This window comes from Notamacropus eugenii, chromosome 1 (genome assembly GCF_028372415.1).
Source record: "Notamacropus eugenii isolate mMacEug1 chromosome 1, mMacEug1.pri_v2, whole genome shotgun sequence".
Classification (NCBI taxonomy): Eukaryota; Metazoa; Chordata; class Mammalia; order Diprotodontia; family Macropodidae; genus Notamacropus; species Notamacropus eugenii.
In genome coordinates this window covers 154,896,666-154,914,223 of record NC_092872.1, presented here as the reverse complement: position 1 = coordinate 154,914,223, position 17,558 = coordinate 154,896,666, and the positions used below count along the sequence as shown (strand labels likewise).

The 17,558-nt window shown below is 35.1% G+C and overlaps 1 protein-coding gene across 6 annotated transcripts in view; it reads left to right on the top strand.

Annotated features, from left to right (window-relative positions):
* The window catches only part of MEF2A (myocyte enhancer factor 2A), a 200,799-nt gene that overhangs the window by 146,064 nt on the left and 37,177 nt on the right, over window positions 1–17,558 (top strand). For 3 of the 6 annotated variants that reach the window (XM_072617018.1, XM_072617014.1, XM_072617003.1), the window contains 3 exons: window positions 12,162–12,299; window positions 14,545–14,758; window positions 16,268–16,327. In XM_072617018.1, the coding sequence (XP_072473119.1) occupies window positions 12,162–12,299; window positions 14,545–14,758; window positions 16,268–16,327 (412 nt within the window). Of the gene's footprint in view, window positions 1–11,965; window positions 12,098–12,161; window positions 12,300–14,544; window positions 14,759–16,267; window positions 16,328–17,558 lie in introns of all 6 variants that reach the window. The other 3 variants (XM_072617016.1, XM_072617009.1, XM_072617017.1) reach the window with 2 other exon arrangements.

The window sequence follows — 17,558 nt, the reverse complement described above, 5'->3', positions numbered from 1 at the left end:
GGCAAGCAATTCAATACAGGCTATATATGTGTCATTGTGCAAAAAACTTCCATAATAGTCATGTTTTGTAAGACTAACTATATTTCCCTCCATCCTACCCTGTCCCCCCTTTTTTTCTTTTCTCTCATTTGACCTTGTCCCTTCCCAATAGTGTTTACTTCTAGTTACTCCCTTCCCCCATTTGCCCTCCCTTCTGTGATCCCCCTTATCCCGCTTGTCCCCTCCTTCCCTACTTTCCTGTAGTGTAAGATAGATTTTCATACCAAATTGAGTAAGCATGTTATTCCTTCCTTAAGCCAAATGTGAAGAGAGTAAGCTTCACTTTTCCCTCTCACCTCCTCCCTTTTCTTCTCCATTGAACAAAATTTTTCTTATCTCTTTTATGAGTGATAACCTGCCCCATTCCATTTCTCCCTTTCTCCTCCCAATATAGTCCTCTCTCACCCCTGAATTTTATTTTTTTATAGATATCATCCCTTCTGATTTAACTCAGCCTGTGCTCTGTGTGTATGTGTGTATGTGTGTAATCCCTCCACCTACCCAAATACTGAGAAATATTATCTTTCCATGTAGGAGTGTAAACAGTTCAGCTTTAGAAAGTCCTTTATGATTTCTCTTTCCTGTTTACCTTTTCATGCTTCTCTTGATTCTTCTGTTTGAAAGTCAAGTTTTCTATTCAGTTCTGGTCTTTTCAACATAAATGCTTAAAAAGTCCTCTATACCACTGAATGACCATTTTTTCCCTTGAAGTATTATACTCAGTTTTGCCAGGTACGTGATTCGTGGTTTTAATCCTAGTTCCTTTGACTTCTGGAATATCATACTCTAAGCTCTTCAGTCCCTTAATGTAGAAGCTGGCAGATCCTGTGTTATCCTGATTGCATTTCCACAGTACTTGAATTGTATCTTTCTAACTGCTTGCAATATTTTCTTCTTGATCTGAGAACTCTGAAATTTGGCCGCAATATTCCTAAGAGTTTCTTTTTTCGCATCTCTTTCAGGAAGTGATTGGTGGATTCTTTCAGTATTTATTTTGCCCTCTGGTTCTATCAGAATATCAGGGCAGTTTTCCTTGGTAATTTCATGACTGCAGTTGCTGCTGTGGGGCCCCCGTTTCCTTCTCACCCAGGTGAAAGAGCTTTCTTGCTGACCTTTGAAGCTGTCTTCAGCATTTGTGGGTTGAACAATGTGGGAACCACAGCTGCTGCCTGGAATTCTGCCCCCTGAAGCTTGTTCCAGTCCTGTCCCTGCTTTGCTGAGGATGGGCTGCACTCTGCTATGTGCCTGGTGCGATAGACCTTTCCTGTCAGCTTTCCAGGCTGTCTTGGGTTAAAAATCTCTTTCCCTCTGTCATTTTGTGCCTTCTGCTGCTCTAGAATTTGTTTAGAGTCATTTTTTACAGGTATTTTATGGGCTATGGAGGGGAGTTTTTACAGGTCCATCCTTCTACTCTGCCATCTTGGCTCTACCCCCTGGAATTTTTTTTAAAGAGATGATTAGTGAATTCTTTTTATTGTCTCAGTGACCTGTTGTTCTAATATATCTAGGCAATTTTCTTTTGATTTCTTAAAATTTAAAGTTATGTAGCCTCTTTTGATCATTATATTTCAATTAATCTTATAATCTCAAGAGTATTAAGTTATCTCTCCTTTATCTGTTTCCTAGGTTGGTTGTTTCTGATATGAGATATCTTAAATTTTCTTCTTCTTTATCATTCTTTTGATTCTGTTTTAAAAATTCTTATTTGTCTTCTGAATTCATTAGTTTTCATTTGCTTCATTTTTATTTTGTAGGCAGTTTATTACTACTAGGTTAAAATTTTATACTTTTTCTTTTCAGTTTTAGTGAAGCTCCTTTTTCTATTTCTCTTTGATGTAGCTCTCATTTTATATCTTTTTAAAATTTCTTGCATCATTTTCTTGAAAGAATTCTAATTTTTATGAGCAATCTACTTTTTCCCTGAGGTATTTTTCAGTCATACTTTTCTAGGCTTGTGTCTTAATCAAACTTGTCATCATAAAAGTCCTGTATTTAAATAGTTATTCAGCTTTACTCACTCTTGTTGGTGAAATCTTGAGCTGAATTCTAGGTCTGTCCTATTATAGGAATCAAGTCAAGATGAAGGCTTTTTCTTTCCCTCCTTTACCCCTTTTCATTAGGCCTTTTCTTTCACCATATGCACTGAAGTTCTCTTTTATGATCTGCCTTAGTTGAAGTCCCTTTGGTTGAAGAAAGAAAAGGCCTTTTCTTTAATACTCATTTTATCATTACATCCTCTTTAATCCTCAAATCTAAGATGATTTAAATCTTCCTCGGGTAAGAGAGCCCTAGTTGAGGCCTTTTCGTTAAGAGGGAAGGCCTTCTTCTTGCACAGTTTTTTTTTTTTAAATCAACCATCAGCCTGTGTAGAGGTTTTTTACCCTTCATGTTAAGGTGTTTTGTGTTTTTTTTCTTAATGAATATTTTTTTAAACCTTAACTCTTAAGCCTGTCAGTTTCCTTACTAAACATTTATTAAGTGCCTACCTAGGTACCAGCCACTAAGCACCAGGGTCACAAACAGGGACAAAAGACAATGGCTGACCTCAGGAAGCTTAAATTCTAATAGAGGAGACAGCAAGTCTATACAGCGTAGATCAGAAGTAATTAAAAGAGGAGAAGCCCTGGGATTGGGAGGAGTTAGCAGAGGTTTCCTGTAGAAAGTGGAATTTTAGTTGGAACTTAAAAGAAGCCAGAGAGACAGTCATATGGGGAATGGCCAGAGAAAATGTCCAGAGCTGAAAGATGGAATAACTTGTTCTAGAGCGTCCCAGAGGCCATTGTCCCTGGATCAAACATTTATGTGGTGCGGAGGAACGTGTAAGAAGACTAGAAAGCTATGCGAGGCAGGGGTAGTCTTTTGTAGGGCTTTGAATACCAAACAGAATATTTTGCATTTGCTCCGAGAAGCAGTAAGATTCACTCTAGTTTGTTGGGTGGGAAGATAGGGCTGACGTGATCAGACCTCAGTTTTAGAGAAAACACTTTAATAGCTGAATGGATGATGAATTGAAGTAGGGAGACACTTGAGGTAGGCAGATCCACCCCCAGGATATTGCCACAGTCTAGGAGTGAGGTGATGAGAGAGTAGTGTCAGTGTCTGAAAAGAGAAGGGAGCAACAACTTGGATATGGGGGGTGTTAGTGAAGAATCCAGAATGACTCTTAGATTGCAAGCCTGGGAAACTGGTAGGATAGTGTTGCTCTCTACCATACTGGGAAAGGTAGGAGCGGGGAAAGGTTTGGGGGAAAATGTGATCAGTTCTTATTTGGACATACTAAATTTAAGCTATCTATCAGGCATCTAGTTGGAGACGTCTGAAAGGCTGTTAGAGATGTGAGGCTGGAGCTCCACAGAGAAATTGGTGCAGGTTAAGTAGATTTGAGAGTCGTCAGGATAGGTATCTCATCATGATAGCTGATGAGGAGGGAGAAGAGGACCCTAAGGGACACCTGCAGTTAGATGGCATGATCTGGAAGAAGATCCAGCAAAGGAGACATAGGGGAGCAGACGCTCGGTGGAAAGAGTGGTGTTCAAAAAACTAGAGAGAAGAGATAATCAAGGAAATGAAGAGTGATTGTTTCCAAGGCTGCAGAGAGGTCAAAGAGAATGAGGATAGAGACAAGAACTTTCGATCTGGCAACTAGGAGATAATTAGTAACTTTGGAGAGAGCAGTTTTGGTGGAATGACAGGATTGAAAGCCAGATTTTGAGAGAGTGAGAGGAAAAAAAGTGATGGCCTTTTCTAGGAGTGTCTTAGGAGCTATTGAAAAAAAATTTCTTTAATCAGCTGTTAGAATAGAGCCTTTTTTTTCTTCACACATCTTCTGAATGGGAATATTAATGACAGTACACTTCTCAGTACCACATAGAACTGTTTTTAAAAATAGATGATGTCATAAGGTACGGAGAAATTATAAATAAATGTAAAAAAATTAAGCATCTTTTACAAATCATAATTTAATAAAAATACTAATGTAGAGAACATAAACACAAGATATAGACCTAAATGAAGACAATATTGGTACCCTGAATGAACGTGTCAAAGAATGTTATCAAACAATAACTAGGTAAAAAAGAATTTTAATGATGAGGCAACACACCAGAATTTCTGTGACACAGCTAAAAGAGTCCTTAGGAAAACTTAAACCTCTTAGAAATATGCTAACAAAATAAAAACAAAAAAATTAAAAGACTGAGCATGCAGTTTTAAAAATTAGAACATAAATCTAAATAAGCAAAATAGAAGAAATCCTATTAAAGAATTAGATAAAATAGGAAACTAAATATTCAAATGAATTGATGATTTCATTAATCTAGGAGTTTGTTATTTTTCTAATTATGTAGATTACAGCTCATCCATATTTGTCCATTGTACACAACTCTTGTCCACGTCTTTACCCAAGTCTGAACAAGGGATCCACCAAATGTGTTTTCATTACTTTTTCAGTCATTTCAGTGGAGCACTCAAGCTGTTTACCTATTATTTTTAACCTTGACATATAACCAGCCCCAATTCCCTAATGGCATTCTTCACTCCTGTACTTCTTTGATGTGCTATATTTGTTATATATTGTAGCCTGCTCTCATTTACCATCCTTTTGTTGCTCATTGAGTAATACATATCTTTAATTTTTCAGAGACTATAGTTCTCCCTGACTAACAGGGTGTTATTTCTTTAACCAAATATTAACTGTTTTAAAACCCATATAATTTGGTTTACTTAGATGAACTCACTCCCCAAAAATCTTGATTTTTCTTTCACTTGTTTCCAAGTGATAATTTCAGAAGCAGATTCCTCTGCACCTCCCACACTTAGAGGTACATATATATGTATATATGTGTGTATGCACCAACCTATTATTGGCATGTTATTTAATTATAAATTCTTTCCTTTGGGTTTTGTGAATTGCCTTCAGAGACTAGGAAAAATCTTTTTTTTTTTTTTTTTGCTCCTGACCTAGAATACTACAATATAGGGAACTTCCCATGAGGAAATTCCCTCTGCGAAGGCTGTGCAGCAGTTGTGCTTATCTTAAAAGGTCCACATTCAGAAATTTTGGCAATTAACTTGTCAAAAATGTTGCATTATGAAAAGAGGATTAGCCATGCATGATATCACTGCTGCCCTGTCATACTGCAGGATGTGATATCTTCTGTACAGTTTTCAAAATATCAGTCGAGGTATAAACGCAGTGCAGTAATTACATCAGATTACTATATTATTCAAACACATTGATTTTTGACAGAAGTATAAACTTGTTGCTTTCTGCTTTGGAAAATCTGAATATGGAGCCGCAGAATTATTACTTGATGTCTTTTGCTCTTACATTTTGTAGTATCATAAATCCACATAATCATTTGTTGAATATCTGCTCATGTAGGCCATTGTGCCAGCCTGAGAGCATGCAAATCAGTCAGTAAAGAGTTATGAATTACTTACTATATGCCAGACACTATATTAACTGCTGAGGATATGAAGAGTAAAAAAAAAGTCTCAGCCCTCAAGGAGTTCACAATGTAATACAGAATAAATAGGGAGTAATTAAGAACAGGAAGGCACTACAGTTAAGAGGGATTGGGAAAGACTTCCTGTAAAAGATAGGATTTTAGTTGGGACATAACAGAAGACAGTACCAGAGATGGGGAATGAGAGCATTCTGGTCATGTAGGATGGACAGAGAAAATTCCCAGAGTTTATGAGCTGAAGTCTCTTGTTCATTGAACAGCAAGGAGGCCAGTGTTACCGGATTGAAAAGTAAGTAGCAAGGAAGAAAATGTAAGAAGACTGGAAAGATAGGAGGAGGGTACATTAGGAAGGACTGTAAACATCAAACACAATGATCTTGTATTTGATCTGGAGGCAGTAGAGAGCCATTGGAGTTTATTATGTCAGGGAGAAGGGTGAGGACATGGTTGGGCTTGAACTTTAGGTGGCTGAAATTCTGCTACTCAGTCATCTTCAGTGGCAATAAACTCCTCTCTGACGGTTAAAACGCTTCACAGCTTTTCTGCCCTCAGTGTACATTTTGTTCCCCCTCTCTGCGATCAGCCAAACTTGTCTCTCTCCACTTTACACTGGCTGTGCATCATACCTACAATTTTCTACCTTTTTCCATGTGCCTCATAGAGTCTGTCTCTTGCTTTTTTTTTTGCTTTTTAAAACTAATTTATTTGTTTTCAGTTTTCTACAAATCACTTCTATATATTTTAGATTTTTCCCCCATCCTTCTCTCCTTCCCCCCCACCCCAAGATGGCGTGCAATCTTATATAGGTTCTACACATACATTCTTATTAAATACATTTTCACCTTAGTCATGTTGCATAGAAGAATTAAAATGAATGGGAGAAACCATGAAAATAAAACATAACACAAGAGAAAATGGTCTGCTTCATTCTGCAATCCAGTTCCATAGTTCTTTCTCTGGATGTGGAAGGGATTTTGCCTCAAGAGTCCATTGGGAATGTTTTAGGTGCTTGTGTTGCTGTGAAGGACTAAGTCTATCAGAAAAATTCCTCCCACACTGTGGTTGTTGCTGTGTACATAGTTCTCCTGGTTCTGCGTCTTTCACTCAGCATCAGTTCATATAAGTCCTTCCAGGCTTCTCTGAAGTCTTCCTGTTCATCATTTCTTATAGCACAATAGTATTCCATTACATTCATATACCACAACTTGTTCAGCCATTCCCCAACTGATCGTCTCTTGCTTTTAGGGACAATTCAAGCATCATCTTCTACGTGAAGCCTTTCCTGATTGCTACCCCTCATGTCTCTCTGAAAGTATATATTCATATTTATTTATTCACTTTATATCATATGCATTTATATATGCATGTGTATTATGTATAATATGTACATTACATATATAAAAATAACTTTCTCCCATAAGAATATGAGCTCCTTGTTAGTAGAGATTGTTTCATTCTTTGTACTTGTATCACCAGTTCCTGGCACACAGTAGGCATTTAATAAATCCTTCTTGTTTGACTGTAGTGCTTTACATTTTATAAAACTCTTCCCCACAACTCTGAAAGATAAGTAATGCAAATTCTCATTTTATAGGTGAAGAAACTGACTTAGTGAGAGAGTAGAGCATGAATAGAACTTGGAGGTTTTATCTTGTTTTTTACTCTTGAGCTGAGATTTCAAATAAACTAAAGATAACTTCCCAGCAAGAAGATTGGATCCCTCCAGAAGAGGGATCCCCTGTAAGGGAATCACTGCCTTTCTTTGAAGAAGAGAAGATGATGTTGTACATAATTTATTCACATGGCTGCTATTTCTTTGCAGTGTTACAAGATTTGTACAGACAACATGTTTTTTTAGAGTTAAAATACCTGGGCTCCAGACCTGGCACCACCACTTTGAACAAATCATTTAACCTCGACAGGCTTTGAATTTCTCATCTATAAAATGAGAGAGTTCAATGAGCTGTAAGATTCCCTCCAGTTCTGGTAGTCTCTGTCTGGTTTTATAATTATTGTCCTTTAGCACATGGATTCTGTCCATTGGTGCCTTGAAGGACAGAACATCTCAAATACAAAGAGTATTTGGTTTGGAGTCAGAGCCTGGGTTTACATCTCAGCTCTGTCACTTAATGCTTTACACAAGTCACCTAACTTCTCTTGTTTCCTCAGTCACATAACGAAGGAGGTCGAAGTGGACCTTCCAGCTCTCTCCTACTTCTAAAGTTATGATTCTGTGGTAGATGTGCCATAATAATGGTGTTTATTTAATGTTAAGTTCATCAAAATCACTGCTCTAGTGATATCCACTTTTTTTCATCATTGAAAATAAACTTAAAATTTTTTTCTTGCATTTATTTATTTTCCGTTGTCTCAACAGTCATTACTAGCGAGGTAGGTTTTTTTTTTGTTTACTCATGTCAATGCTGTTATTAATAAAGTGCCTATAATAATCTGTCTTTATAAATAAAAGAGGTTCATTCTCTAACTTTTTTGAAAGTTACATTTTCTTTCGTAAACTGTAGTAATAGAGAAAGTACTTATGTTGTCCAGAGACATGATGAGTAAGAGGAAAAGGAAGAAGCCACAAGGATAGAAAGGTGTAGTTGGACTTGGAGGATCAGAATATCATTTTTAAGTCTTGGTTCTGCGAGCCCTTACTAGCTCTGTGATCTATGGTAAGTGACTTCATCTCTGTGGTCGGTAGTTTCTTTATCTTTAGGGGGTTGGAGTAGATGCTCTAAGATGAATTCTCTGAAATAGGAACTTTAACTATAGACATTTAATTTTTCGTGTGTGAAAACTAAAATTTTTTTCTTTGATAATGCTTGACTGACCATTGGGAAATTTTAAAAATTGTCTGCGAGACTTTTGTTGTTTAATAAGACATTTCACTGCATTGAATTTTTGAGACTTTTTATAAACAAAGTTGCAAATAACATTAAAATATCTAAATATGGTGCTACCTTGTTAGCAGAGGAGTTTAAATAATTGTCAAGTCAGCTGAGATTGATTAATCATTTAATTGCTCTTCACAATATATCCCTTCAGCAGTTTGTAATGTATACTTCATAATAATTACAATTAAGAAAAATTGGAGCAAATCATTCTAAATTATAGAAGCCCCTCAGTGTTTAAATTCTTTTGAACTATTATGTGGCTTTCCCCCCAACTGTATCTAAACTTCACTGAAACATTTTTAAAATATCATCTGTTAGCACAAATTTATTTTAGAAACAATATTTACTGCATTTACAAGGTACCATTATTAGCCATAGAGAAAGCATAAGTTGCTACTGGTTTGTTTTAATGGATATTTCCACCATTCAAATCATCTATATCCTCAGTGATTAAGAACATTCTCTCTCCTTATTCTTCATTGAGCAAGAGCCTATTATGCTTAACTTCCTAGTGAGTGGAAAAACCTAAAGCTGTCTTGTGTCCCTTAGGCCTCGCCTGGCCTTGTCAACAGATTGCAGCATTCCACTTCTTAGGACCAGCCACACTGGAGAAATTTTTACTATTATGCTATTGGGTAATGATAAAGAAGACAGAAAAGGTCTTTTATGGTAGTTGAGTCCTCAAAGCAATAGTCACTGTTTTGGTGATAAGGAAACAAGTTGGATATCAGACATTAGGACATTAACTTGTTATCTCCAATAGTGCACCAACCTCTTAAGTTCTCTGGCAATGACAGGAACCCCATCTGCAGTGAGAATTTCCAGAAACTTGAGCTGTAGATACTACAATATTTTTCTTCTTCCTAAGTAAAAGCAGAGTTAACCCTACCTTTGTTAGAATAAAAATCATATGCATTCATTGAAGAAATGCTGTAATATTACTAATAATAGTGTAATATCACATATAGGGTTTTTGAAAATTCAAAGACTTTCTTAATTATTAAAATTTTTAGCTTATATGTGGAATTCAGCTTTCACATTTTTTATTCACGTGTAATGATTTTTTTTAGCATTCTCAAAAAGAACAATATAATTCTTTAAATGACGATCAGTGAAGAAAGCATCTAAAGAATTCAGACTAAAAGTAGAAAGCAAATATTTTTCACTGACAAAACAGATAAACTAGAAAATGCAGCATAATTCAAGCAAATGTTTTCATCAGATTAAATTTTAATACTTTATTATTTTTAGAAGGATATATATTTTGGTATAGAATCTCTCTCCAGTTGTTGCTGACTTCTTGTGTTTTGTTTATAGGTCTGTGTAAGTTATAAGGTTTTATTGGGAGCCGGTCTGTTAAGTGTTAACATGTTTCTTGCTGATATCAGTATGCAGAGAACTGGCAAGCAGAACTTGCCGAGAAGAGTAGAGAGGATAACTCCCCGACCTTCAGTTTCAGTGTCCTACACAACAGGTCCTTTTATGGCAAAGACCAAATAAATGTTCACATGATTGGTTAGACCCGAAGAGCTTAGTGTAATGACAGGTGTGGGAGAAACAGGTGTAGCATTTGCCATGTGCTGATTTAGTCATTACATTTTAGCTCTGTGTGTGGGATGGTACATAGCATATGCCAAGTAATTTGAGAAGGAATTATGTCTATACTGATGATGATCTATGATCTTTGAGGATTTTATTTTATAGCCAGTGTTGCCATTATGAAATCAAATAAACAGTTCACTAGTAGAAATCCTAAGTAAAAATTTCCAGAATTTAATGCTCATGTTCCTGCCTCTCTCAGAACAAAAATTATCAAGGAAAGCATCATGAAGATAATGTATTTAAGAGATAGATTCAACTACTTTTGTTATTATAAATTGTTAAAAAATCTTGAGTAAAATAAATAATAGATTAATTTATTAAAAAGCTTACAGTTAGGTTAGCTTGACCAGAAATTTATTCGGTGACAAAACAAATTCTGCTAGACTTTCTTGAAAAATCTTATGTACTTTATATTATGTTCTCTCCATGGTCAGGATAACATGTAAGTCTCAGAATTACATAAATTGTTTAACCAAGTAATTCTGCCAAAAAATAGACCCAGCTGGGTTAGAAAATCAGAGAGATTGTTTAGAAGAGGAAGTTGAGAAGAAAGAATGAGAAAATTTCCACGTTTTCTATCCCTTTAAAAAATTTAATAGGTCACTTAAAAGTATTTATTTTGAAGCCAGTAGTTAGTGCTCCAAGGTGACAGTGTGTCACTAGGGATACTGAGTTACATTCAGTAAACAAGAATTAAAATCCAGTGGGCAAGCCAATAACACCATCAAAGCATTGAAGAAGATATGTAAAAAGAGCTACAAAAACAAGTAGTTATGTTTTGAGTAATTATTTTATGTACAAATGTTCTATGTAGTATTTTTCATCACTTGAGTATGAAGTTAGTTGATATATATTTTTACATTTTTATTCAGTGTCACTTTAAAAATAAAATTTTTAGAGTTAAAATTTAGACTGGAATTAATGTACTACCATGGTATGTTGTTGTCGTTGTTGGAGTAGAGAAGAGGTTGATTGGGTAATCCATGCTCTTTTCATAGACAAATCATTTAGTTAATAAGCATATATTAAGAGGTTACTATGTGTAAGGCACTGTGCTAAGTACAGGGAATACTTTGAAAGGCAAAAATATGGCCCTAAATATTGCCTTCAAGTTAGATTTTAATGAGAAAGTGTGCAAATAATGATGTATACATATACAAGCAATGTAAATGAAACATGACAAAATGTATGTGTACACACATAACTGTCCATTTACATTGTCTCTGTGTATGTGTACATACACTGTAAATGGAAAATAACTGGAACAAAATGAAGGGGGGGAGGGGAGACGACAACCTGAAACTGGTAGGATTTAACTTCGTCCTTACGGAAATAGTGGAAGTCAGGAAGAAAAGGATTCCAGGCATGATGGACAGCCAGTTAACAATTATAGATACAAGAGATGAAGTATCTTTTATGGAAATGCAAGTAGGCTGATGTAGCTTGATATTAGAGTAGGTATAGAGGAGTAAATTATAAGAAGATTAGAAAGGTAGAATAATATATCACTGAAATGGTTATTTTATTATAGAAATACAATGGTTGAAAAAACAACAATAAATCTTTTCAAAGGACCATTTTTTACATTTCCATTTTTGCTCTATAAATTCCTGTTCATCCAACTATCATGATAATAAAATCCATTAGGGCCCATCATATAGGCAGTAGAAACTGCCAGAGCCATATGTAAATGTAATATTCACTAAGTAGTTAGAAAAGGAAAAAACTAATTTAATTATGAAATTTTTACTTGACTATAAAATAGCTTATCTTGGGTATTCAACTTAATAAGGTTATCTTGGGTATTCTTAATGAATTTGTTCCTTTTTTGAAAACTAGAGTACATTCAAAATCATTTCAGTGGCTCAATGTAGTTCAGTCTGTGCTCTCTTAATAAATAAACAAAAAGTCATGGCAAGTTAGTATTATTTGTGTGTGAATTCTCCAATTGTATTTCAGACGTTAAGAAAGAAAGGCCTTAATGGTTGTGAGAGCCCTGATGCTGACGATTACTTTGAGCACAGTCCACTCTCGGAGGACAGATTCAGCAAACTAAATGAAGATAGTGATTTTATTTTCAAGCGAGGCCCTGTAAGTACTTTCATTTACCTTTACTTTTTATTTGTTGATCCTTTTTATTAACTTCATTATTTAGGCTCTGAACAAGAAGGAACACAGAGGGTGCGACAGCCCAGACCCTGATACTTCATATGTGCTAACTCCACATACAGAAGAAAAATATAAAAAAATAAATGAGGAATTTGATAATATGATGCGGAATCATAAAATCGCAGTGAGTACTAACGTATGGTTTGTGCTTTTATCTTGTGCATGAAGATAGATGTTCACAAATATAGCTTATTATTTTAGTATTCAGTGCTACGCTCCAGAAGCAATAGCATGCAATCATTCGTTAAGGAGCAGAGATTCCTTTTTAAATTTGTTAGTTGTGTGCCAGCCCATGTTAGTAGGCACTGGAGAATGAAAAGATAAATGACAGCCCATAGGGAGGTCCCTGCTGAGAAATAGGGTAGGGGAAGAATAGTTAAGTTCATGGGTGTTTGTCTGTGATAGTGATTTCTAATCTTTTTTTTTCTTTTGGAAAGAAGGTTCTAATTTTCATTTTGATTGATTGACTTTTTAATTTAAAATTTGTAATTGTTTTAAAATGCTCTTTTGGAGTCAGGAGGATCTGAGTTCAATCCCAGCCTCAGACACTTTACACTTACAAGCTGTGTGACCCTGGGCAGGTCACTTAACTCCAATTGCTTTTTGGTTCTTCCCCCCCAACCTCCCTACACCACATACTCTTTTGAACAGTACTTATCTAATATCTTAAAGTAGAAAAGATAAAATTGAAATTCTTCCCTTTTTTATTTCCTTACTGACTTCCTTCTTATTCCTCTCTGCCTTTAAATGGAGCTTTGGCAGCTTCAGATCTAGTGTTTGGATTTAGCCTAAGTATAACCTTTAATTATTTAAAAGGAGCCTTAGCTGTTTTAATAGTAAAGATATTTTCCTTTTTAGGGCTTTGTAAAAATTACCTGATCCTTACATTACCATATTTGGTGGCATTTTATTACAACTTTTTTTTGTAATACTGTCCAGTACTGAATCTATAATCTTGTGATATAATGTTAATGTGTTTAGAGGTTTATTGTAACTTTAGATTCATGCTTCTGGCAGAGCCTTACCTTTTGCCCCAGTATTAGGATTTTATTGGGATAGTTTTTCCAAGCCAAGTATCAGTGCTTTTTCTCTAAGATGCTTTCCATAGGCGTAATATCTAGTTTCCCTTAAACACACACACACATACACACACACACACACACACTCACACACACAAAATAGGTATCATGAATAGCATTGTTTTGGTTAAACCAGTACAAGAATACATCTGTTCATTATAACAGCATTATATACCTACCTCACAGGGTTGTTGTGAGGCTTAGTGAATTCGTGTCGAGTTTCGCAAAAATAAAGTTTTATTTGTTAAAAAAAATCATCACATTATTGCTTTCTAACTTATTGTTCAGTTAATATAATTCTACAGTAAACTGATTTATGCTGGGTTTGTAATTTCTTTGCGTTCTTTTGACTTTCTTCTGACTTGACAGTGATTTGTTGATAAGGGAAAGCAAAGTAGTTTCTTCTCAAAACTGAGGTAGAGGTAACTCTTATAATAGTTAAAAAGAATTCTTATAGGATCTTTAGAGGTAAAATTCAAGAAATAAAGAGAAAAGGAGGAATATCTCTAGAAGACCAGTAATTGACATGAATAGATATGACATGTCATGAAGGACACCATTTATATATAGTATATAAATTTTCATGGAGTAGTTTTCCTAAAGCTTTCTCCAAACAAATTTCTTTGTTGAAATATATTTAAAGATGGAACAGTAAAAGGAATTCTTTATTAATTTGATCTGCCATTGGTTACCTGTTATTTAAGTGTATTTTCTATATATTATTTCATTTTAACTAGGATCATATGATGTTAAGTATGTAATATATTGATATTTTTTATAAGATTTTTAAAAAATCAAGTTAGTAATTGGTGCTTTCTTTGCTTTGTGTTTCATGACTGTTGAAAATAACATGCATATGCTGTCATAATTTGAATTACTAACAGACATATAACCCTGAGCTAGACTTAGAAATAAAGAGTTAAATCTAGGCTAACTTTTATCTTTAAGGTGATTAGTAGCAAATAGTTATGTTTCTTGTTATTTTATTTGTGTTGTTTCACATAATTGCTTTTAACCTAAAGGTATTCTGGCTTTTGATTTTCAGTTGTGTCAATATTTGTTGTAAAAATTAACATTGTAATTAATAGCCATTTTCAAGGTGAACTTAAAAAAATAACTTAAATTGTTTGTACATTAGGCTTTTGCAAAACTATCAAATAGGGCTAATGTCTATTCTTTTGCATTTAAATGTTATAAAGACCTTGTGAAACAAAGTATACTAAGTAGTTTGTTAGTGCTAAAATGTAAATGAAAACTGAAATTTCTCTTTCATTCCTCCTTTATTTCCAGCCTGGTTTGCCACCTCAGAATTTCTCAATGTCAGTTACAGTTCCAGTCACCAATCACAATGCTTTGACCTACACTAACCCAGGAAGTTCGCTTGTATCCCCATCTTTGGCAGCCAGCTCATCATTAACAGACACAAGCATGCTCTCTCCACCCACAATGCATAGAAATGTATCACCTGGAGCTCCTCAGAGACCACCAAGTACTGGCAACACAGGTAATGTTTTGTTTTCACTTTTCATTCATGGTCTTGGTAGTGTAGCAGTAGAGCTGATTGGTATTGCATGACAACAGTCAAGTCATCTTCCCCACCTTACTGGCTTAGTGTAAGTTAGAATCATTGTTCTTCAGTTTTATCCTTGACTTTAATTCAAGAACTGTTCTTGGAGAAGTATTAAGAGGGATAAAAAATAGTCTTTGTCTTTATTATTTTATTTATCATGTCATTGGAATGATGTGACATTTGCAATTAGTAAATGACAACCTAAGGCAGTATTTGGTTGGATGAAAAAAAGGAGATGGTAAGAATGAGATAAAGAATAGGAAAGATCAGGTAGACTTGCTAAGTGGAAAAGCAGCCCTTCATTTGAACTTTGAAAGGGATAGATGGGATTTTAAAGAAACTTCCAGGTGGATAATAAGTCATTTCAGACTCATTTGGGGTTTTCTTGGCAAAGCTATTGGAGTAATTTGTCATTTCCTTTTGCAGCTCATTTTGGGCAAACAGGGTTAAGTGACTTGCCCAGAATCGTACAGCTAGTAAGTGTCCGAGGCTAGACTTTAACTCAGCAAGATTGGTCTTCCTGACCCTAGGACCAGCACTGTATCACCTAGCTACCCCAGGTGGATGGAAAACTGTAAACAAAAGTTTGACATTAAGGATTTAAAAAGTTGTATTCAGGGAACAGTAATGCGACCAGCTTAACTGGATTGATGGAGTCGCATTGAGGAAAAGTTCTGTTCATTTTGGAAGAGGATCTTCTCATGGATGAATATTACTGGATTTTCCCCTGTATTTCACTTCACTCATATTAGTCCCTCTGCCTGGACGAAATTTCCTTGCTCCTCCCTCCCAAATTTCTATACCTGTCTAAATCCTTCCCATTCATCAAAGTCCAACCTAAATTTCTCTTCTCCTGTAAATGCATGTCACAGATAACTTTATTTTCTCTGAATTCTGCATCATTTGATTTGATTATGTCTAGTTAATAAATTCAGGAATATATGTCTTTTTTCCTCAACTAAATATAATGATTTTCTTGAGGCAAGGAACCATGTTTTATACTTACCTTTATCTCCCATAGCACCTAACAGAGTGCCACGCACAAAGCAGATACTCAAAAATTGGGGATTAATTTAAGAAAATTATGGATAGGCATGATAGGATAAGAATATGGGGACTTTTAAATGGCAAGGTATAAAATCTAGAATTGAATTTTAGTTGGGGGATCATTGTAAGTTTCTAGACAGGAGAATAATATGATGAAATAATTGTCTTTTGTTTTCTTTATCCTACCCTTACTCCTCTCATTATGATTGTTGTCTGCTATCATTCCTCAGGGGGATTTAGGGCATTATGTCCATGCCCACGTAGGCATATTCTCCAAAAAAGTTCGTATTGAAACGTTTTAATGTTGATTCCTTACAAGATTATTTTTTTTAATGTTCTGGTAGTGCTTAATACAAATAGGAATAGCTAATCTTTGTGTCTTCATTTTAATATTAGGTGGAATGTTAAGCACTGCAGACCTCACTGTGCCAAATGGATCTGGAAATAGTCCAGTGGGTAAGTGATGTTATTTTTTGGTTCATGTACTGTAGGAATCCATCCCAGTGTTTGAGACATGAGAAACCTGATCTCAGATCACTGCCTTCTATTAAATTAGAATTTAAAGGAGAAAAAAAACTGGAAAAATGACTAGGCTGATAGGTTCCGATTATTATTTTTTTAAAGAAAAAAGCCATTCACTTCTATTTCTTTAGAAACTTTATTTCTTCAGCCTGTTTTCATGTCTTCTTTTTTTATTTTGAAACCACATGTTAAAATTGGAAAAAAAATTAGTAAAAAAAAATAAGCATTTGCATCAAGTCATAATAATTTGAATAGACACATCACAAACTTTCTATCTCATTATTCAGTGTTTGACTTTATAGAAGAGTGTCTTCTTATAAAATTATAATATTTTTTTCTATATCATCACATAATAACCAAGAGAATTCAGAGCATGAGGTGACAACCTTGTGTCTAGATGTATAGAATTGAAAGGTTTTATCTTCAAAGGATCAGCATTTTATTTGGAGAAAATTGTGAATTATTTCCAATTGAGCTTTTTCATTTTGATTCTCCTACAGATTTGACAAATGTTTGAATATATTACATAAATATTTCTGTGAAAACTAGTTCCTGCAATTTATAGAGAATGTTTAAGATAATATGTTCATTCATACCTCCAGCATTTCACAGCAAGCTGTGGGAGAATACAAATATATTTAAGAAGCTTCTGCTGCCCTCACTGACATCTACACACACAACTACTTTGCAAAGCCACATACAATCAGAGGTGCCATCTGAGTGATATGGCAGTACAAAGTGCTGTAGAAGTTTAGAGAGGAAATCATTTGATAGTGATTGCCTTAATCCCTTTGAGGATCAGTGGAAACTTTCAAATCCCTAGATGAGTAGATGGTACAGTGGATAGAGCACTGTGCTTGGTGTTAAGAACTGAGTTCAAATGTGGCCTCAGACATCTGAGCCACTTAATGTCACTTAACCTGTGTTTGCCTTCATTTCTTCATTTGAAAAATGGGGATAAATAACAGTGCCTACCCTGGAGGGTTGTTGTGAAGATCAGATGAGATGGTATTTGTAAATAGGCACTACACAGATGCGTTGTCTTCTCTTCCCCTAAATAAATTGGCAGAAATCAAGTTTGTGTCTTGGTCACATTTTCTGAGTAAGATAGTGCATTGTAAAACAAAGAAGATTATGTGATGCTTATGTGTTCATATTGGTATGG